Raw genomic sequence first — 21,467 nt, 5'->3', positions numbered from 1 at the left:
GGGGGAAGGGGTGGAGGGTCGGCAAAGGTGGTTGTACCAGAAGGTAGTTTCGTCAGATCCTCATTTCTTGGAGTGGGAAGAGAAGAAAGAAAATACTGTGCTGGCCCCTGGCATGGTCATGGCAGCTGCTCTTATGTGTATAGTCAATCCAGGCCTAGCATTCAGTGGCCAGTAGGTGTGGTTTGCACAGAACTCCCTCCCTTTCCAGCACCCCTACCTGCCCTCAAGTAGTTATCCCAAGTGGTTGTCTCTGTGCCTCCATTTTTCAACATGCATTTAAGGCAGAGGTTTCTTTTTGAGGATGAGGACCCTTTTGTAAGCTTCACCCCCTACAAAGGTCACATGCCCCATGAGGCTATAGTCGTACTTTCCACTGAGGAGATATATAAAGATCCCCTTGGAGTGCCTGAGTGGCTCAGTTGGTAGAGCTTCTGCCTTTGGCTCAGGTCACAATCTCAGGGTCCCAGGATCGAGTCCTGCATCAGGCTCCCTACTCAGTGGGGAGCCTGCTTGTCCCTCTCCCTCTGCATGCTTTCTCTCTCTCTCTCTCTCTTCTGTGCACTCAAATAAAATCTTTTTTAAAAGATCCCCCTAAACCGTTAGGTATTAATGAGACTTTTCCTTATTTATTTATTTATTTATTTATTTATTTATATTATTTTTTTAATCTAATACCCATTCATGATTTTTAAATTTTTTTTATTTTTAAGGATTTTATTTATTTATTTGACAGAGAGTGAGAGACAGAAAGAGAGAGAGTGTGGGAGCACAGGAGCAGGGGAGAACTCACAACCCTAAAATCAAGAGTCCTGTGCTCTACTGACTGAACCAGCCAGGCACCTCAACTTGTTCTGTCCTTTTTTTTTTTTTAATTTTATTTATTTATTCATGAGAGACACACAGAGAGAGGCAGAGACACAGGCAAAGGGAGAAGCAGGCTCCATGCAGGGAGCCCTATATGGGAATCGATTTCGGGTCTCCAGGATCACGCCCTGGGCTGAAGGCGGTGCTAAACCGCTGAGCCACCCAGGCTGTCCTCCTGTTTTTTTTTTTTTTTTTAAGATTTTATTTATTTATTCAGGACAGACACACACAGAGAGAGAGAGAGAGAGAGAGAGAGAGAGAGAGAGAGGCAGAGACACAGGCAGAGGGAGAAGCAGGCTCCATGCAGGGAGCCAGACTTGGGACTGGATCCCTGGTCTCCAGGATCGCACTCCCAGGCAGAAGGTGGCGCTAAATCGCTGGGCCACTGGGGCTGCCCTGGAATCATAATTTATATATTCTTTTGTGATTTGCTTTTTCTCAACATTACGTTTGTAAGATGCATGCATGTTGTTGCATGGAACTGTGCTTCATTCATTCACTTTCATCCGGATATTTGTTTGCATTACTATATCACAATTAATTGATCCATTCATTGACCATGTTGATGGATATGTGTGTTGTTTCTAGTTTGAGGCTCTTTTTTTTTTTTTTTTTTTTTTTGGAGAGAGAGTGGGATTGTTCAAGCCGGAGTAAGGGAGAAGAGCAGAGGGAGGGAGAGAGAGAATCTTTTAAGATTTTATTTATTCATGAGAGAGAAAGAGAGCAGAGAGAGGAGCAGATGGAGAGCAACAAGCAGACTCCATTCTGAGTCCCACATGGGGTTTAATCCCATGACCCTGAGATTGGGACTGTAGCCTAAACCAGTAGTCAGCGGCCTTAGCCAACTGAGCCACCCAGGCACCCCTCCAGTGTGAGACTCTTAATAGGACTGCTATTCTTGACATGCATTCTGGTGTACACGTGGGCAGACGTCTCCATGAAAACGGAACTGCTGCACCATCAGGAAACTAAAAAAAAAAAAAAAAGTAACAGCATTGTTGAGATATAACTTCTGTACCATACAATTCACCTTTTTAAGTGTACAATTCAGTGGTTTTTAATATATTCCTGGAGTTGTGCAACCACCACCACAATCATCAGTAATGCTTTCAAATGAGTTAGTATTGAATTAACTATAAGGGGCTACATACATGTAGACCATCACAGTAGAAGTAGGTGGACACATGTATTCGTTCTAGAGATAAAGCTTGGTTTGCATGCTTTGTGGTTCTGTGGCCCCAGCTAAGGAACCACTCACTAGTTTAAGGCACTAAAAGGTAGACATTTGCTGTTAACAGAGACACATGTTCCTTGAAAGGTTTAGTGCATTAATTCCTTACATTGTTCCCCGAACTGCTTTATGCAGAGGTTCTCAAATTTTGGTGTGCCTCAGAAGCGCCTGGAAGGCTTGTGTCAACAGATTGCTAGGCACTGGCCACAGAGTTGCAGATTGAGCAGGTCTAGGTGGGGCTCGAGAGTTTGTATATCTAATCAGTTTCCACGTGATACTGATATTGGCAGTCTGGGGACCACACTTTGAGCAACGTGGTAGCCAGCTATTACCTTGGCAATTAGAGAACTGAGTGGAAGGAATTCGTTCAATCGTTCCATAGATAAGAATTAGACAAAAGACACTTGCAAATTGTTGGAAGCAAAGGAGACCACTTGCAGGCTCTTGTAGTAGCTCGGAGTGGGCAGCAGGAGCTGAGAGTAGGGAATGGGCTTCCTAAATACCATGGAGGCCCAGTCAAGAGGAGTTGACTGTTGGTTGGGCGTGGAAGGTAAAGGAGAGGGAGGAGGCAGGATGAGCAGTGAGATTTTAGGCCTGGACCCAGGAAGAGAATTGGGGGACAAAGAACAAGCAAGATTGTGAGGGAGGAGTGTGATCAACCAGTATCTCAACTTCTGTACTTGGCTCTCTGGGAAGATTTACCCAGCCATCACTTCATGGTCAAAAGGTGACTGATCCCCTTCATGCAGATCCCAGGAGTTTCGGGGAGTTTCTCCGGGGTGATGGATACTGGATGCTTGGTGAGAAATCAATATCGGGGTTCAGAGGGACACTCCATAAACTTAATGAATAAGAATGATTCTAAGAACATTGGAGATTATGAAAGTCCTTCTTTTGCAAAATCTCTCCTACCCTTCTCCAAAGCACCTTGAAATTTTCTGGTTTGACCAAACCCCATCTTAATGGGAAATCCTCCTTCCCCTTTGCTCCTTTTTAAAGCCTACACATTCTTCAAGGCCCTACTTCAATCCCATGTCCTGACTGTGGAGGCTCCCTTGGACTCCTTGGGCATTTGGGATGTCTTGCCTTTCAGAGTAGATTTTTCATGTTTCCTGCTGCTAGACTAAAGCATCTCAAGGAGCAATGTCTTAGACGTTTTCACATTATCTTTTAATGCACAGCTTTAGAGGTTGCCTGCCACTCATGCCTTTGAGGAAAAGGTAGAAACAAAGCTGAGACCCGGAATCTCCAGAATCTCATACATCAGTAGAGGCAGTTTTTTGTGGGCTGGACCATGTGGACGCCAAAAGGACTACTTTGTCTCCATGAGAGGCTGGCCTCCACAGCCTGCCTTCTATTTTCTTGAGAGCCAAAGAGGCCTTTTCTTTTCCTTCGGTCAACAAATATTTATTGAGCACCTACCAGGTACCCTTGGGCACTCTCCCAACCACTGGGGAGAAAATGGTGAACAAGACCATTTGCAGGGTGTATGAGGAAAGAAACAAAACACAGATCAGCAGTCAGCCTGCCAGATTATACCACACTATATTAAATCCTGGGACAAGGGGCACCTGTGTGGCTCAGTGGTTGAGTGTCTGCCTTTGGCTCAGGACATGATCCATGGGATCAAGTCCTGCATCAGGCTTTCTGCAGGGAGTGTGTCTCTCATGAGTAAATAATTAAATCTTTTAAAAAATAAAATAAAAATAAATCCTGGGACAAAAATACAAAGCCAGCTAGCGAGAGGTTGATGGAAGTGGAGGCCTTCTCTGGATGGGATGAGCAGGAAAGGTTTCTTTGAAGATGTGACCTCAGGACAAAGGAGCCTGACCCGCACAGAGAGAGGAGAAACATTCCCAGAAGTCCGCACCGCACAAAGGGAGAAACAGTGTGAGGGGTGGATAAGGAAGTATATACAGCAGTAGTTTGCGGTTTCTAGAGCACAGAGCAAAAACCCAAATAGGATGGAAACACTGGCGAGGGTCGAATTTTTGAAAAGACTTATGTAATGTGATGAGTATATAAAAGACTTATATAATGTGATGAGGACTTCACCCTTTAAGAAATGGAAAAATAAATAAATAAATAAATAAATAAACAAATAAATAAATAGAAATGGAGAACCTGGGATCCCTGGGTGGCTCAGCGGTTTGGCGCCTGCCTTTGGCCCAGGGTGTGATCCTGGAGTCCCGGGATCGAGTCCCACGTCAGGCTCCCGGCATGGAGCCTGCTTCTCCGCCCTCCTGTGTCTCTGCCTCTTTCTCTCTCTCTATCACAAATAAAAATAAATAAATAAATCTTTAAAAAAAAAAAAGAAAAGAAATGGAGAATCTTTGAAGTGTTTTAAGCAGGGAAGTCACATGGTCATATATGAGTTTTGAAAGGAGCTCCTTGGTAGCTATATTCTCTGAAAGGTAGTGCAATGTTATGCTATCAAATAGAATCTTCTCTTGCTAAGGATATAGTCTCTTGGTCAGCTTCTCTGTTATGAGGGATCTAAGATTTCTTTCCACTCTCTCTCCAAACCTTACATTTTTTTAGGTAACCATTCTGCTCCTTGCCTCTGCTGGTGTCTCCCATAAGCATCTGAAACCATGCCAGGGTCCATCTTCCCTCACATTTACCTCTTGGCCTGACTTGTCTTTTCCATCCCAACATAAACACTAGCTCTCTAAAAACTACTGTTCTGTTTTAATTTCTCCAGCATTAAGCATCCAGACTTATTCTCAATCCAGATATCATTTTTGTTGGGGAAAGCATGTCTCCCCCCAACCCCCAAAAGGCTCTGTGTGTGTGTGTGTGTGTGTGTGTGTGTGTGTGTTTATACTAGTAACTTTGGGATCAGCCTTTTTTCTTAAAGATTTTATTTATTTATTTGAGAGAGAGACAGAACATGAGCATGAGCAGGGGAGAGGAGATAGAGGGAGAGGGAGAAACAGACTCCCAACTGAGCAGGACCCCCCGACATTATAACCTGAGCTGAAGGCAGATGCTCAACTGACTGAGCTACCCAGGTACCATCTTACTCTTTTTATACTTACTTTCCTTATATTCAAAGTGAACCTAATGATGCCATAGATCACATAGAATTTTAGTGAAAATTAAGTGAGAAAATTGGATATAAAGTATTCAGCTCAATGCATGTAGAAGGTGCTCAATAAATGTTCACTAATATCAAGTATTGTCACTGGTTAGCAGTCATTTATTATTGTCTAGTAAAACTATACTAGGCACAAGGAGGCATACAGAGAAAGTAGGGGAGGTAAGTTTATGCATTTGGGAAACTTTGGATCTACTGGAAAAAAAATGCAGTTATGAGGCAGTCGGTGTGGGATGGGGTCCTCCCAAGTGCCAAGGAAATATCAAGTAGATGGAAAGATTTTCATGGCATGGGATTAATCAAAGACAGTTTTATGGAGGAGATGAATCTTGAGCAGACTTGGAAGTACCGTTGGAGACCAGAAGGCATCCCTGGGAAGAGGATCAGATGGGGGCTTGGGGGGAAAGCAGTTCTTGTTCCTAGAACACGAACAGGAAGAGATTGGATAAGAACCCCCACAATGGGAATTTCAGAAAATGAGACATAAATTATTTTTTATGATTTTATTTATTCATAAGAGACACAGAGAGAAAGGTAGAGACACAGGCAGAGGGAGAAGCAGGCTCCCTGTGGAGAACCCAGTGCAGGAGTTGATCCTAGGACCTTAGGATCATGACCTGCGCCAAAAATAGATGCTCAACCGCTGAGCCACCTAGGTGTCCCGAATGAGACATAAATTAAAGGAGGCCAGGCCAGGAAGTTTAGAATGGTTGAAGAGCTAGGAACCACAGTAGGTCTTCAAATGGAAATGATTAGTGTTTCAGAAAGACTGGTGTGGGAACCATTGGGTTAGACCACAGAGCACTGATTTGGTGTTCAGGTTTAAGAAGGATGAGTACTTACATGAAAATAGAGGAAGAAATTAGGGAACCTGAGTGCATTTTAGGAGGTGTTTGTCAAGTGTTTTGAGATCCATAAAGAATCTTTCTCGGGGTACCTGGGTGGTTCGGTTGGTTAAGTGTGTGACTCTTGATCTTAGGGTCATGAGTTCAAGCCCTGACTTGGGCTCCATGCTGGGTGTGGAAACTACCTTAAAAAGTCTTTCTCTACAGTGGTGGAAATTAAGTGGCCAAGGGGAGAGAAGGCTCTCCCTCTGTCCTGCTCCTCCCCCACCTGTATCACCCCATGGAAATCATCACATCACTGGCAGACATTGGGACACCAGCATAGTCATAAGTTCTTAAAGGGAGACACTCTCTTCCCAAGGACTCCTAAGAGCCTCTATCTTGTTATGTCAGGAATGCTAACAAAGTTGCAAGTGTAGGTTCCACACCCCAACTCGAACTTACAACCTGGAGATCAAGAGTCATGTGCTCTACGGACTGAGCCAGCCAGGCCCCCTGCAAATGTAATTTTTTTAAAAAGATTTTAATTTATTTATTCATGAGAGACAGAGAGAGAGAGAGGCAGACACAGGCAGAGAGAGAAGCAGGCTCCATGCAGGGAGCCCGATGTGGGACTCCATCCTGGGACCCCGGGATCACGCCCTGAGTCGAAGGCAGCCGCTCAACCACTGAGCCACCCAGGTGTCTCACAAATGTATTTTTTAATGACACATTACATAGCTCCTCCTTGGGTCACACAGAAAGAATTAGCCAATGACAGGAAGAGGCTCCCATGGAAGCCGTTGGTTCTTTCTGGGTAGGTTTCTAGGTGTGAGGGTGCCTGTCTGGAGCAACGGGGCGGATGCGGGACGTGACACCATTTCATGCAGGACTTGCTTGAGTTCTCAGGCGCTGAGGGAGGTCAGTCCTGAACACCCGATGATGGCTTTTGTGAACAACTATGACCTTGTCAAAGCTCTTGCTGTGTGTGGAGGGGCTTCTGGGGTACACTGCTCTGAAGTGTGTGTGGAAGCACAGAGGTGCCCCTTTAGGACAGACTGGCTGGGGTCAGCCCCACTTTCCCGAGTCTCTCTCCTCGGTCTCCTACCTCTGGGCTAACTGCATGGAGCTACTTAAGAGAATGAAAGTTGGTGACTGAGTCCAAAAAAGAAAGGAAAGGAAGAGGAACCTGGAACCCTGTTTTCAAACATGCACCCCTTTAATTGCGATGGCAAAGACGGTCATTGCAGTCTCAGTAAGGGACCTGGGACATGGCACAGTGGAGTCTGGGTTGTGTAGCAGGGTTACAGCCCTGCCACCATTTCCCTGTCTCCATAGCGGTTTGAAGAGATGTGAGCTGGGCAGATATTTCAGAATTCGGCTTTCCCTAAAGGGCCCCAAAGAATGTAAGCTATCACCCTTTACCATTCTTTTACTTTTTTACTTTACTTTTTTAAAGATTTTATTTATTTTTATTTTTAAGAGATTGTATTTATTTATTTATTTATTTATTTATTTATTTATTTATTTGACAGGGAAAGAGAGAGCATAAACTGGGGGAGTGGCAGGCAGAGGGATAGGGAGAAGCAAGCTCCCTGAGGAGCAGGAGCCTGATGCAGGGCTCGATCTCAGAGCCCTAGGATCATGACCTGAGCTGAAGGTAGATGCTTAACTGACTGAGCCACCAAGACACCCCCCTTTTTTTTTTTTTAGTATTTTACTTATTTATTTATTCATGAGAGATACAGAGAGGCAGAGACACAGGCAGAGGGAGAAGCAGGCTCCCCATAAGGACCCTGGTGTGGGACTCGATCCCAGGTCCCCGGGATCATGACCTGAGCCAAAGGCAGATGCTCTTTCACTGAGCCACCCAGGCACCTCACCCTCTACCATTCTTGATTCTTGTCCTCGCTTTACTTTTCCTTACAGTGTTCACTGGACCTAACACATCATGTGTTTCCTTGTTCACGGCCCTATCTCCAGCCCTTAGAGTAGTAACTGGCACATACGAGGCCCCCAGTACACATTTGATTAATGACTTTAATGAATAAATACATAAGTGACTGAAGAAGTAGGGCAGAGCAGATGTCTGACCAGCTCCTCAGGCCCTCTGGAGGCGTCTTCCCCTCCCTGACCCTCTACCACAAAAGGATACAGACCCTGGATTCCCTCATGCTCAGCTGTGTTTGCTGTGTTTGACATGATGTTCCCACTCCTAGGAAGGGGAGATGCTTTCATTATCTGAGATAATCTGTAGTTATGACAAAAGGCAGCATGAGGGGTTCCCTCTCCAGTCTTTTCTATATTTACTAGATATTTCTTCCTACACAAAGGAGAGCCTTCCCTGGGTGAGCCCCACTGTAAAACTCACCTGTAACCCACAAACAGGGCTTTCAATGTGTCCCAGTCATTAAAGCCAAAGCCTCAGTGCCCACCCTCCAGCCCAGCTGGGCTGAGGCCAGAAGTTTCCATGCTGCCCATGCTGACGAAACCAGTTGCCCATCTTCACTTTTCTCCTCCCAGCTCCTCACAAGGAAAGAAAAGAATGTCAGCCAGGGCAGAGATCTGGCCCTTGGGTTCTGTGACCACACATAGGGTGGTTCCCATGTGTCTGTCCCCGCCAGGGATCGTCCTGGGGGAGGGGGGGGATGGCGATCAATTCCAGGGACTTGAGAATTGAGAAGGCAGAAAAAGAAGTCACCACATGCGCTTTGGCCTTTTTGTTTGTTTGTTTGTTTTTACATATATATTTTCCTAATGAGCTGAAAGTTTGGTGGAAATCAGGGCTTGGTGGGAACAGCTGGGCAGTGAGCCCCTCTGTTGGTGTTCGGTGTTCGGGAGGCACTGAGGGGCGGGATCAGCAGCTCCTGGCCTTAGCCGGCCTGGCACTGGGGAGTCAAAGCCACAGTGACTGTGAGTGGGCAGCGACTCCCATCCTTGGCTCAGAAACGGTGCCCCCCGGTGCCGCGGCCTCGGTGGAACCTAGGAGTTGCCGAAGCAGAGATTTCACAGGAGCTTGATGAAAAGGTGTGACAGATGTGAGAGACACTGGCATAAGGGGAACATCTCTGGGGATCAGAGGTGGCACCCGTTGAGCCTTGGGCAGTGGGAATGTGTGAAGACGTAGGTGGGGCGGGCAGGAGTAGGGGGTCTGCCGGAGGCCCGGCCGCGGGAGGGAGGAGGGCCGCAGGGCTCCGGGAGGGGCCTGCTCCGACTCCTCGGCCCCTAGGAGGACTGGGAGGTGGAGTTGAGGATGTTTGCATTAGGAAACCCTTTGAAGCTCTTCTCTTGGCCTCCCTACTCTGGACCTGGTTACCTCCCCTCATAAAGCCATTAGCTTCTGGTGCCAGCCCTATCTCTGCTCCATCTCTCTTGGTTCCAGTCGGTGCATTCACAGACCTCCTGCCCCGAGGGACAGGGAGGATTTATGGGGGGGGGGGGCGGAGGGCAAAGGGGGAGGGGGCGTCCTTTAGAGGAGGAGAGGTCGGTTGGGAAAGTAGGGTGTGGGGAGCTGTTAGTCGGGCCGGGCCAGAGGCCGGATCATTTCCGAGCTGGCTCTGCATGACAAAGGGGAAGGAGCAAGTTTCCTCTTTGATCTGCCCCCTGCCGGCCCCACACACCTGCCTGTTGGTACTCCTGTCCCAGCTGAAACCTCAAGAAGAAAAACCAAAGGGGGGTGGAGACCGGGCTGTGGCCCAGCTTCCCCGGGTCCTGTTCAGGCCACCTTCCTCGCTTGGTGGCTCCAGGACAAAAGTGTCTCCTAGGCTGATGACCCACAGCACCTGCCGCCCCCTCCCGGAGAGCCTGGAGACCCAGGGCTGCGGGAGCCGCGTGGTGAGATGGGGGGGGGGGGCGGCCGCTGGGTGCGCCTGCGCCAGTGTGTGTGTGTGTGTGTGTGTGTGTGTGTGTGTACAGTTGGAGGTGTTAAGGGGTCCCGGGGAGAAGACTCACTGGAAATGTGGGGTCACACCCTGGATGGAAGCTGAGGGGGAGACGAGGTGGGGGTGAGTGGGAGGGGGCGTGTTTTAATAGACTTGCTCTAAGATCCAGAAGCAAGGATTTTACATTTGTTTCCAAGGGCTGGAGGAAAGGTGCTCTCTCCTGGGATACAGGCACAGGCATGAGTTATAAAAGAGCAGAGGCAAAGATGCGGGAAGGTCCTGACCCAGGAGGGAAGGGTCCTTGCTTTTAGAAGATGCGTCCTCGGCCCAGACTTCTGAGATCAGGGCCGCAAAACCCAGAGCTGGTGGTGCCCTACTGTCACCAGCGGTGCTCTTGGCTGCCCCTCGAGGACCACAGTGTAGATGAGGGGAGGAAGGCCACCTAGGAAGATGCCATGTCCCCCCACCCCCATCCCAGGCAGCTTTAGGGACACATGGTATTGCTCAGAGGAGTTGCCTTGAGAAAGTGCAGTCCTCGCCCTTCTGTCTGCTGTATTCCTGGGAAACAAGGGCTGGAACACGGAAACTTTCTTGGCGTGAGAAGGGTACGGATCGGGAAGGGAGACTCCTACTTGGCTGCAGGTAAATCTCACTCACCAGCTGTTCGTAGCCCATGAAGGAGAGCCTCTGGCTGGAGGGAGATGAACAGGAAGGAGTGGATGGTGCCCTGGTTTCTTCGGATGCTCTGGAGGAAGGGCAGGTGGACGCTGCAGCAACCAAAGCATCTTCCTTCATGCTATATGGAACAGGCTCTGGGCTTGAAAGGACTCATTTTCATTCCTCTCTTCTAGTTTCCAAGCTTATTGTTTCCTTTGGAATGAGGTCCTGAGTAGGGTTCCCACTCGTGGGGGTAGGAGACGCAAAGTCTCCCCTGGTGAGAAGAGCAGCACTAGGAGATGGAGGATGGAAAGAGACTGGATCTCTTTGCCGGCCGAGCAGAACTTGACTAGACCCCCATCCCCGCCCCCGCCCCCCACCCTGGAGCTTATCCTTGGTGCTCCCACCCCGCCCTCTCCTCTGGTCCTGCCTCATCAGCTTCATCTCCATGTTGGTTCTCTGTCCATTCTCTCTTCTCCAGGGAGCCCCGCTTCAGAAGCCGACTGCCCCTGGGGTCTTCCCAGGGCACTGGGGAGGGCCGAGGCTGAGGCCCACCATGCCCAGCCGGCTGCTGCTCGCCGCTGCACTGCTGTCCAGCTGGGCTCAGCTTCCGGCCGAAGCCAGCTCCTGGTGGTGAGTGAGGGGGGCTGAGGCCCTTCTCTACAACCTACGCCTCCTTTGGTAATTGAATGCAGAGAAAGGTCACCGTGTGTTGTGATCATCCCTTTATTCGTAGGAATCCTAAGAATCGCTTTTATCCCAGGAAAACTAGGACAGCCTTGTCTCTCACAAGCCCCCAGAGGTAGAGGTTCACTGAGGATAAAGGAGGAGGAGTTCGTTTGGTATTTTCCTCTGATCCTGTCTGCTTTCCCCTTTTCCTGGACCTTCCTCCATCCCCATGTGTTGTTAGAAATAGCTCTTGCGTTGCTATTGGATCAATAAGAATATTGATTTTTTCCCCCAATGTGGGCAAGGAGAGTAGAATTCCTGTTTTATAAGTCTGATGACCAGATGAGAAGTTGAGAGATCCACAGGACCGTGTGGGGCCTTCTGCTGTGTTCTTAAGACTATTGTCATTGCCAAGTCAACGTGCAAATGGCAGGCACTCCTCATCTATTTTTGCAAGGTCTGTGCCCCGCTCACGTTTGCACTCAGATGATATATCTATACAGTCTTCTCATCTAACTGCACACTTTACTGTATCTGGTTGAGGATGAGCCAAGGGAAAGCCGCTAAACAGAGAAGGGGTGGGTCAGGGGATTTAGACAGTGTTGTGATGTATGTAAATTGGCTTCTGTTTGCCAGGCATAGGGGCAGGTCTCATTAAAGGAATTTATTGCTTTCCATCATACATCCTGCACTGGGGCTCAAGTGAATGAATCACGCCTACTCCTTGAATAAGTCATGTGCTCTCCTCTTTCCTGTTGAGATTTGGCTGTTTCCGTCCCCTGCCTGGAATGAATGTCCTATGCCCTCCCTATCGCCCTTCCCTGCCTGCCCCCACCCACACCCCCGGCCTTTGAGACCCAGTTCGTACTCTGGCCATTGCCTTATAAAATCTTCTCTCCAGCTGCAAGAGCTCTGTCTGATCATTTGACATCTTCCATGTCATCTGCATTTGTGCCTCAGTTTCCCACACAACGCCCTTTGAAGGCAAGGCCTCTGTTTTACTAAGTTTCCTTTTCATGCCCTTAGTACAGGGCCTTGCGCACAGAAAGAAAGCACTGGGTAAAAGTGTTGAATGAATGACTTAGTGCTGCACACAGCCTGTGCTCACTCCTTGGTCTTTTGTCCCCTTTCTGGATCTCTGCTGTAGGTCATTAGCTATGAGCCCTGTACAGAGACCCGAGATGTTTATCATCGGTGCCCAGCCCGTGTGCAGCCAGCTTCCTGGGCTCTCCCCTGGCCAGAGGAAGCTGTGCCAGTTGTACCAGGAGCACATGGCCTACATCGGGGAGGGAGCCAAGACGGGCATCAAGGAGTGCCAGTACCAGTTCCGTCAGAGGCGGTGGAACTGCAGCACCGTGGACAACACGTCTGTCTTTGGGAGAGTCATGCAGATAGGTAAGAGGCCACCAACACATAGCTTGGCTAGAGGACCCAGGTTCACCTGCCTGGGTGCAAGAACGCTCTCCTGGGCCTGGCACAGAGGGCCCTCGTGAGCATTTAGGGGAGTTCTCCAAGGCTTGGAAGCGGTGTGCAAGGAGACAGGAAGACGAGTCTTAGATCATGTGTTGACCACCCAGCTCACGCTCCACCAGCTCTCTGCTCCCAGCTTCACCCTGTTGGGGGCAATCCGCGTGTGGCTCACTCTGGGAAAGAGGCAGAACAGTGGAGCTGAGTTAAAGTGGATTAGCAAACATGCTCGCCGCCACTGCCCCTTATCTCAGCCCAGGGGACCCTTTGACGGTGCTGTGTGGAGAACCAAAATTTGCAGCCCTGAATGTCTGTATGACGTTTGCCTCTTCCACTTGGACTCTGAGAGAGATAGAAACTTTGGGCCAAATTGGTGATAGCTGTCATAACCTGGCCCTAGGTCCAGTCCTGGCTCTTTCATTCCAAAGGGATGTGTGTGAAAGTGGGGGAAGGGGACAGACCCAGAAGAAAGATGAGAGGCCAGATCTTCCAGGATTCCTGTCCCTTCCCCTCACCCCACTCCCTTGGGACTCTCTGGCTGCCCTATTGCTTAAATGGAGGTGTGATCTGGGGTCTAATTGTTTTAGGTCCTTTTGAAATGCAATCCTCCCCTCCCTGGCAAGAAATTGAGAAATCCGGCCCTATTCTACGGGGGTCTGATCCCCAGGGCCATAGAAGGAAGGTGTTAGAGCCCTGTATTCTCCTGTGGCCCATTCTCCAAGAGTTTGCCTGCCAAGGATGGCTTTGGGGAGTTCACTGAGGCTGAAGAATGACTTTAGCAGGAAGCAGGGTATGCGGAAGGCCCCTCCCTCCTGAGCTCTTTCCCCTGCCCATATTGATAAGTGAGGACCAGGGGAAAGCACACTTTGAACCGCTGCTCTCTTTCTTCCTTCACTATTAACTCAAGGTCCAGACAAGGAGTGCTTGCATGTTCCTGCAACAGTCTTCCGGGGCAGCTTTCCTAAGAGATTGGACTTGGGGTGAAGTGGGAATTGCTCATAGTTTATTGATTCTTCTCAAGTACACTTAGCATCTGGTAAAGTCTCAGCAGCACTGCCTGTGCTGGGTTCCGGGTGTGGGGAGGAGGATGACCCCAGGTGGAGAGAGAGGCATCCACTGATCACTTTTGGGGAACTTATGTGTCTCTGGGACCTAATGTGTGCCTGATATTGGCTAGATCCTTTTCGTGTGTAATTTTGTTTGAGTGAGGGCCAAAAAGTGAGCTTTACTTTAGGAAAGGAAGGAGTTACCAGAAATGGCAACTCCACTGGGTGCAGACTTGCTTGGGGGAATGAAAACAGACCCTCCTGTTCTCTCGGTACCCTATTCCGTTACAGATGGAACCCTCTGCTTGCCTTCTTTTCAGTTTCCTTTTGTAGCTCTCCTGCAGGCTTATGCTACCTGGGAAGGTACCCTCCACTCAAGCCCTTTGGGCGGGGAGCGGCTCCCCTGAGGCCTCTCCCTCTCCCGCAGCTGTTGTGTGTACCTAGGACTTCCAAGAAAGTCCTGCCCTCTTTGAAGCACTGCAAGAGTCTACCACCAGAGGGCAACAGAGCAGCTTGGCGGGAGCCGCTGGCACTTCACCCAGCCTTGGGCAGGGGAGCGTAGGGGCGCCTTCCTGGGAGCTGGCTGGATCTACTGTGGAACAGAGAGAGAGGGTGTGGTACGATCCTACTGCCTCCTCGTAGAAGGACGATGCCAGGTATCTCTAGGAGTCCCATGGCTGCTGGTTTATTAGCCTTTATCCTTGAAATGGTTTAAGTTGCCTCTGAGTTGTTTCACTTATAGAGAAGCCCCCACCTTGCCTGTCCATTCTGAAGCCTTGCATTATGTCTTGCTGGCTGAGAGTAGCCCTAGTAGTATGTACCTCCCAGGACCCAGTTGCTCCTCATGAATGAGGAACTACCCGCCCTCGGTGCCTAATGATGCCACAATCAAAAGAGGCAGAGCAGGGACGCCTCGGTGGCTCATTGAGCACCTGTCTTTGGCCCAGGCATGATCCCAGGGGTCCTGGGATCGAGTCCCACGTTGGGATCCCTGCAGGGAGCCTGCTTCTCCCTCTGCCTGTGTCTCTGCCTCTCTCTTGTCTCTCATGAATAAATAAATAAAATCCTTAGGAGAAAAAAAAAAAAAGAAGCAGAGCAGTTGCAAGGATAGCTAATGCACTCGAGGACAGACTGGGATCTGAACCCTTCGTGACAGACCAGGGCCGTCAGAGCACATAGTATCTGCTGTATTATGCTCAGATGCAGGCACATTATTCTTAAAGGCAATTCTGAGAGGAGTGATTCAGTTCAGAAAAGCACGTTTGCTAAAGAACTGAGGAAGAAATCAGACATGTAGCCTGGAAAAGACAAAACATAAAAGGCATATCAGTTGTTTTCAAATGTGGAAGGGCTGTCAAATGGGAAGGGATCAGATAGTGTAGCTCCAGCGGATGGAAGTTACAGGGAGATATTTTTCAACTTACTATAAGGAAGAACGTTCTGGTGATTAAAGTCATTAAAAGATGATGGGCTGGGTTGCCTTGAAAACCCAGCCTGCTTCTCTGAGGAATGCTGTGAAAAGGAAGAGTCACAGTGGGTGAGATGTAGATGGGGCTGCTGATCAGGGCTCCTTCCTCTCAGGGATACCAGGGCAGGGACTTGAGACTCCATTTCAGGAAGACTTCTCAGCCATGGCTCCCTCAAGGAGAGAGTTAGGCCCTCCTGCCTAAGAACCTGTTGGTCACCCTAGCATCCCAGTGGCTCATTCTCATAGTCTGACCACCCTCAACTAGATAGATCCCTGGTCTCTGGCAGCGATTCAGCACTGACTCAAATGTCCATCCTGATGGCAGAAGCTGACCATCAGGTTACCTCTTGAGAAAGACAGGACTTGCCCAGTCTTGTCTGGTTGCAAGCTTGACTGTGTCTTGCCTAGATAATCAAGAAGTAGGGCAAAGTGGGAGGTCATTCTAGACGTATTGAGGGTTGCAGACTCCTTCCGTCTCCACCTGCCAAGGCAGGATTATGGGATGTCTACTTCTGACCACAAGACTCAGGAGAGGACGGAGTAGAGAACAGAAGATTCTGCCTAATGTAATCACTGAGATCAAGATAGAATCTCAGCTTCCTGCTAAGAACCTCTCCCTGCTCCTCTACACCTGAGTTTTTTAAATATTATGTATTATTTCTTATAACAGCTGTAGTGAAATAGAATTCGCGTGCCATACAATTCACCATTTTCAAGTGAATAGTTCCGTATATGAATTCACAGGATTGTGCAACCAGCACCACGGTCTAATTGCAGAACGTTTTTGTGACCCTATGAAAAAAATCCTGCAGACCCATTGGTAATCATCCTCCATTCCCTCCCGCTTCTGAAACCCTAGGCAACCAATACTCTTTCTGTCTCTATGAATTTTCTTATTATGGACATTTCATATTAATGAGATCACACAACATGTGGCCTTTTGTATCTAGTTCAGTACAGATACAAAATGCTAGGGACACCTGTCTGGCTCAACTGGTAGAGCGTGTGCTCTTGATCTCGGGGCTATGGGTTCCCGCCCCACATTGGGTACAGAGATTACTTAAAAATAAAACCTTAAAAAAATGCTACATGATTCACTTAGTATAATAATTCAAGTTTCATCCACATTGCATCATGTACCAGTACTGTATTACTTTGTATGGCTGAATAATATTCCACTGTGAGGATAATGCCACCTTTTGTTTGCCCATTCATCCACTGATGGACAATATGAGCTGTTGCCACTTCCTGCTATTATGAATCATACTTCAGTCAACATTCATGTCTAAGTTTTTGTGTGAGCATGTTTTTATTCATCTTGGATATATCTTAAGAATGGAATCACTACGTCATATGTTAATTACATATGTAACCTTTTGAGGAGTTGCCAGAATTTTTCAAAGCTTAAGATTCCCACAAATGGTACATGAGGGTTCCAGTCTTTTCATATCTTCGCCAACTTACTAGTTGCCTTTTATTTTAAGATTTTATTTATTTTGGGATCCCTGGGTGGCGCAGCGGTTTGGCGCCTGCCTTTGGCCCAGGGCGCGATCCTGGAGACCCGGGATCGAATCCCACGTCGGGCTCCCGGTGCATGGAGCCTGCTTCTCCCTCTGCCTGTGTCTCTGCCTCTCTCTCTCTCTGTGTGTGTGACTATCATAAATAAATAAATTTAAAAAAAAAGATTTTATTTATTTTAAAGATTTTACTTATTTGAGAGAGAGAATGAGAGGGGGTGTGGGCACAGGCAGGGGGTAGGGACAGAGAGAGAGGGAGAAGCAGTCTCCCCACCAAGCAGGGAGCCCAACATGGGGCTCCATCCCAGGACCCTGAGATTATGACCTGAGCCAAAGGCAGAAGCTTAACTGACCGAACCACCCAGATGCCCCTATTTTGTTTTATTTTTAAGATTTAAGATTTTTTTTTTTAAGCAGTCGCTATACCCATCATGGAGCTTGAATTTACAACCCTGAGATCAGAGGAGTTGCATGCTCTGCCAACTGATCCAGCCAGGCGCCCTATTCATTGCCTTTTTGATTCTAGCTGTCCTCCTGAGTGTAGTGGTGTCTTATGGTGATTTTGATTTGCATTTCCCTGGTGACTGAGTATTATTTTTTAGAAACATTTTTATTTTTTTTAATTTTTAAAAATATTTTATTTATTTATTCATGGGAGAGAGAGAGAGAGAGGCAGATTCACAGGCAGAGGGAGAAGCAGACTCCATGCAGGGAGCCCGATGTGGGACTCAATCCTGGGTCTCCAGGATCATGCCCTGAGTCAAAGGCAGGCACCAAACCACTGAGCCACTCAGGGATCCCAGAAACATTTTTATTGAAGTGCAACATGGATCATATGAGTTTTTAAGTGGTTCACTACAGGAATAGAGAGGAACACGTTTCACATTTTCTCCTGGAAATGATCTGGACATTTGGAGAGACTATGCTGAGTGTCCTGCAGACCTGGTTCACCTGAGCTCTAAGCTGGGAGGCAGTGTGGACCCCATGGAAGACAGGGAAACAGTGTGGATTATTCTGGACTTTGTAATTCTGCCTCACTTTCCTCCTGGTCTTTTCTACTATCTAGCTAGATAATGGCAACAATAAAAAAGACAGATGTGTGGCCCACGGAGTGGTCAGAAATTGGCATCTGCGAGAGGGAGGTTTTTGCAAGGCTACAGAGCCCTACTATGGGTCCTGCGATTTCTGCCCTAGCTCATTGTGTTGGTCCCACAGGTCCCGTAACTCCTTAATGCCCAGTCTCCCCTCTGTTCAGGTCGGCCTCCTCCTCCTAAGAATCCACCCACCACATAGGCTTCCCTGGATACTCGTGTGGGCGAGGCTGGAGGGATTCGCTCTGCTCTGTGTGCAAGGGGTAGAGGAGGCACCTTTCTGCTCATTATCAAGAGAGGTCTCTAGGTCTCTAACCGTTAGAGCCACGGGAAGTGCCCTGGGAAGTGCCCTGGGAAGTGACGAGGCTTCGAGGCTTCTGATGATGTCTCCCTCCGGGGCGGGCGGGCGTGTTGGAGCCGGGCAGGTGCTGGCCCGGGAGAGGGGAGAGGCCGGAGGAAGAAGGGGGCGTCCTGGGGAGCTGGCCGCCCTCAGGCCCCCCCGCCTCGCCTGCCTTGCCTTGCAGGGAGCCGGGAGACCGCCTTCACCTACGCGGTGAGCGCCGCGGGCGTGGTGAACGCCATCAGCCGGGCCTGCCGCGAGGGCGAGCTGTCCACCTGCGGCTGCAGCCGCGCCGCGCGGCCCAAGGACCTTCCCCGGGACTGGCTGTGGGGCGGCTGCGGGGACAACGTGGAGTACGGCTACCGCTTTGCTAAAGAGTTCGTGGACGCCCGGGAGCGGGAGAAGAACTTCGCCAAGGGGTCGGAGGAGCAGGGCCGAGTGCTCATGAACCTGCAGAACAACGAGGCGGGGCGGAGGGTAAGCTGGGGCTCCCCCACCTCCGTGCAGGGGAGGGGGCGCCCGGACCGCGCTGGCTCTCACCTCCCTCCAGGGCTGACCCGGATGCCCGCATTGCCCACCTGACCTGTTTCTCGAGGCTCCATTCCCCGACAAGGTACGCTCAAGTGTCGTGTTGGCAGACCTTGCTTATTTCCCCACGGGACAGCTGTCCCTAGAAGACATCAGGTTCCGTGGCTCCAGGATTCCAGGCGCTCCACGTAGAGTTCTTGTCTCGGCCTTTGTAACCAGAGCAGACAAGGCGGCTGGAAGTTAAGGCCGTTGGACCTAGCCTAGGGTTTACGATTTGCAGAAGCAGAGCTGACTTTCAAGAGCGGCTGTCATGCTCATCCAAAAGCCCAATCCAAAAGCACGTGTAGATGCTAACGGCAAACACACTTTTTTTTAATTTTTAAGATTTTATTTATTCATGAGAGGCACAGAGAGAAGGCAGCGACGCAGGCAGAGGGAGGAGCAGGCCCCCTGCGGGGAGCCTGATGTGGGACTCGATCCCAGGACCCCGGGATCACGCCCTGAGCCAAAGGCAGACGCTCAGCCGCTAGGCCACCCAGGTGCCCCACGGCAAACAAACTTCTAAACGCAGAGTGCCCTGCAGGAGGGGAGTGGAAAAGATAACCATCTCCTGAAGGTTGTCTGTATGACCAATCTCAAGTGAGACGTGACTGTTTTTCAGCCTCAATTTCAGTAGAAACTAAAGTGTGGGTTTTGAGGTGAACATGGTTTACTGCCTGTGCAGAGCATACCTGGGCCATACTCTAGGTTTCCTTGATGGTATGCCGGAGAGCGTGTGCCTTCTCTGCCTGCACCCGGCTCGTGAAGACCTCCCCTGAGTGCACACTCTGTCTCCATTTCCCTTTGATGCACCTGAGGTGGTCTGCCTCTGCTGCAGGATGGGGGGGGGGGGGGCTTGCTCAGTCAGACACTCTGCCTTCTGCTGGCTCGGCGTTTTCCCATGTGGAGGGGAGCATGAATGTGCATCAAGGTGTCTCTCTCTCTCTCTCTTTTTAAAAGATTTTATTTATTTATTTTTTCATGAGAGACACAGAGAAAGGCAGAGACACAGGCAGAGGGAGAAGCAGACTCCATGCAGGGAGCCCGACGTGGGACTCAATCCCGGGTCTCCAGGATCACACCCTGGGCTGAAGGCAGCGCTAAACCACTGAGCCACCTGGGCTGCCCTCTCTCTCCCTTTTTTTAAAGATTTTATTAATTTATTTGAGAGTGCGACCAAGCAAGAGAGCACAAGCAGGGGGAGGGGCAGAGGGAAAGGGAGAAGCAGACTCCCCGCTGAGCAGGGAGCCCAGTGTAGGACTCCATCCCGCGACCCTGAGATCATGACCTAAGCCATAGGCAGACACTTTACCAACTGAGCCACCCAGGCGCCCCTCCAGGTCTCCCTTATAGAAGATGTTAGGTCTGAGTACTGGGTGGTAGGGGGTTGCTCCCGCACAGGGCTAGGGGACCACAGACCTCTCAGGAAACTACTCAGACTTCTTTCTAGGAGTGTTGTCCACATTCAAGTCTGTGTCAAGCCAGCTGGCTCAGGGGCCCAGGCAAGATACTATAATGAGACCAAAGATGAAATAATTAAACAGTGAGACTAGCAGTTTCTTGACAAGAAATCAATCCAGAAATTTAATGTGGGTTCATTGGTGATTCAGTAACAAGATATGGATATAATTCTAGAAAAATGCTTACTAATTTAAAAAATGTTTCACAGGCACACATATCAAATAAAAGTAATTGAAATGTCTTATACAAATTGGGATCTGTGATGTTGGCTTGGCGGATGCTTGTGTAAACTTAGTGTCCTCAATAGCGTGATGTCAAGTCGAAATTAGAATTGGTCATTTGCCCAGTGTCTTCCTTTCAGAGCCCATGTCCAGAAGCTTGATCTGGGTGTGAGCAGTGGTGTTAATCTGTGGCAGGGTTAGGAGTTGAGGTTGTTGCTCTGGTACAAACCAGGGCACGGAGAGCAGCCGTGGCTTAGATGACCTTCCACTCTAAGGGCATCTGTGAGGCCACCTCTGTTCCCCAGGACTTCTCTGTGTGTGGCAGTCTGCTTGCCAGTCTTTGGGTATCTAACCCAGGAGAGACTGATTAAAAAAAAAAAAAAGTTTAAGATATTCACTTTATGTCCCAAACGTCCAAATTCTATTCATTTTTTTTAAGATTCCAGTTCAGATACCACCTACTTCTTACAACCTTTCCCATGCCCTATAACTAGTAGTCTCTCTGCGTCTGAACTACAATAGGGCCTTGGCTACCTTTTGGGCTCTGGCTTAGTTCCCCTCCTCCCCCGGCCCGTATTCTGGGATCTACCCACAGCTCTTGTAACAACTCTCTGTGCTTTGCATGGGGAGGCCGGTGCGAGTGGAACATGCAGAGCAAAGTTCCCGCTCTGCCACCAAGAAGAGGTCAAATTCATGGAAGGTCGTTTCCTGTGTCCGCTCTGTGCTGTCCTGGGGGCGTTGGTGGCAGATGCCGAGGTGACTAGGCTTTCATCCTGATCTGGGCTCCGTCTCAGTCACAGTCTTGACCTCACTTCTCCTGGCTCCTCGTTTTATTGCCCTTAATTGTTTGTTTGTTTGTCCTGACCCTTATCTGGCCCACCTTCCTTCCATCTGCCTTGTTTCTCACTCACACACCTTCCCTGCCTTCCTCAGTCCCTCGCCTCTCCCCCCAGCCTCCGCACCTCTTCCACAGCCTTTATCTGTCTGCTCCAAGTGGGGGATTCCTGTCCCTCTCTAATGTTTATCCCCTCTCCAAGGAACAGGCCTCCACCATCAATCACCA

General features: G+C 49.2%; 1 protein-coding gene across 7 annotated transcripts in view; it reads left to right on the top strand.

The window, feature by feature from the left end:
- Positions 1 to 21,467, top strand: part of WNT5B (Wnt family member 5B) — a 109,388-nt gene that overhangs the window by 83,864 nt on the left and 4,057 nt on the right. For 6 of the 7 annotated variants that reach the window (XM_055315328.1, XM_055315327.1, XM_055315325.1 and 3 more), the window contains 3 exons: positions 11,039 to 11,190; positions 12,374 to 12,621; positions 18,340 to 18,632. In XM_055315328.1, the coding sequence (XP_055171303.1) occupies positions 11,114 to 11,190; positions 12,374 to 12,621; positions 18,340 to 18,632 (618 nt within the window). In that variant the 5' untranslated portion in view covers positions 11,039 to 11,113. Of the gene's footprint in view, positions 1 to 10,957; positions 11,191 to 12,373; positions 12,622 to 18,339; positions 18,633 to 21,467 lie in introns of those variants that run through there. The other variant, XM_055315326.1, reaches the window with a different exon arrangement.

Source organism: Nyctereutes procyonoides, unplaced genomic scaffold, assembly GCF_905146905.1.
Source record: "Nyctereutes procyonoides isolate TBG_1078 unplaced genomic scaffold, NYPRO_anot_genome, whole genome shotgun sequence".
In the NCBI taxonomy this organism is placed as follows: Eukaryota; Metazoa; Chordata; class Mammalia; order Carnivora; family Canidae; genus Nyctereutes; species Nyctereutes procyonoides.
This window is presented reverse-complemented; position numbering and strand designations above follow the sequence as displayed.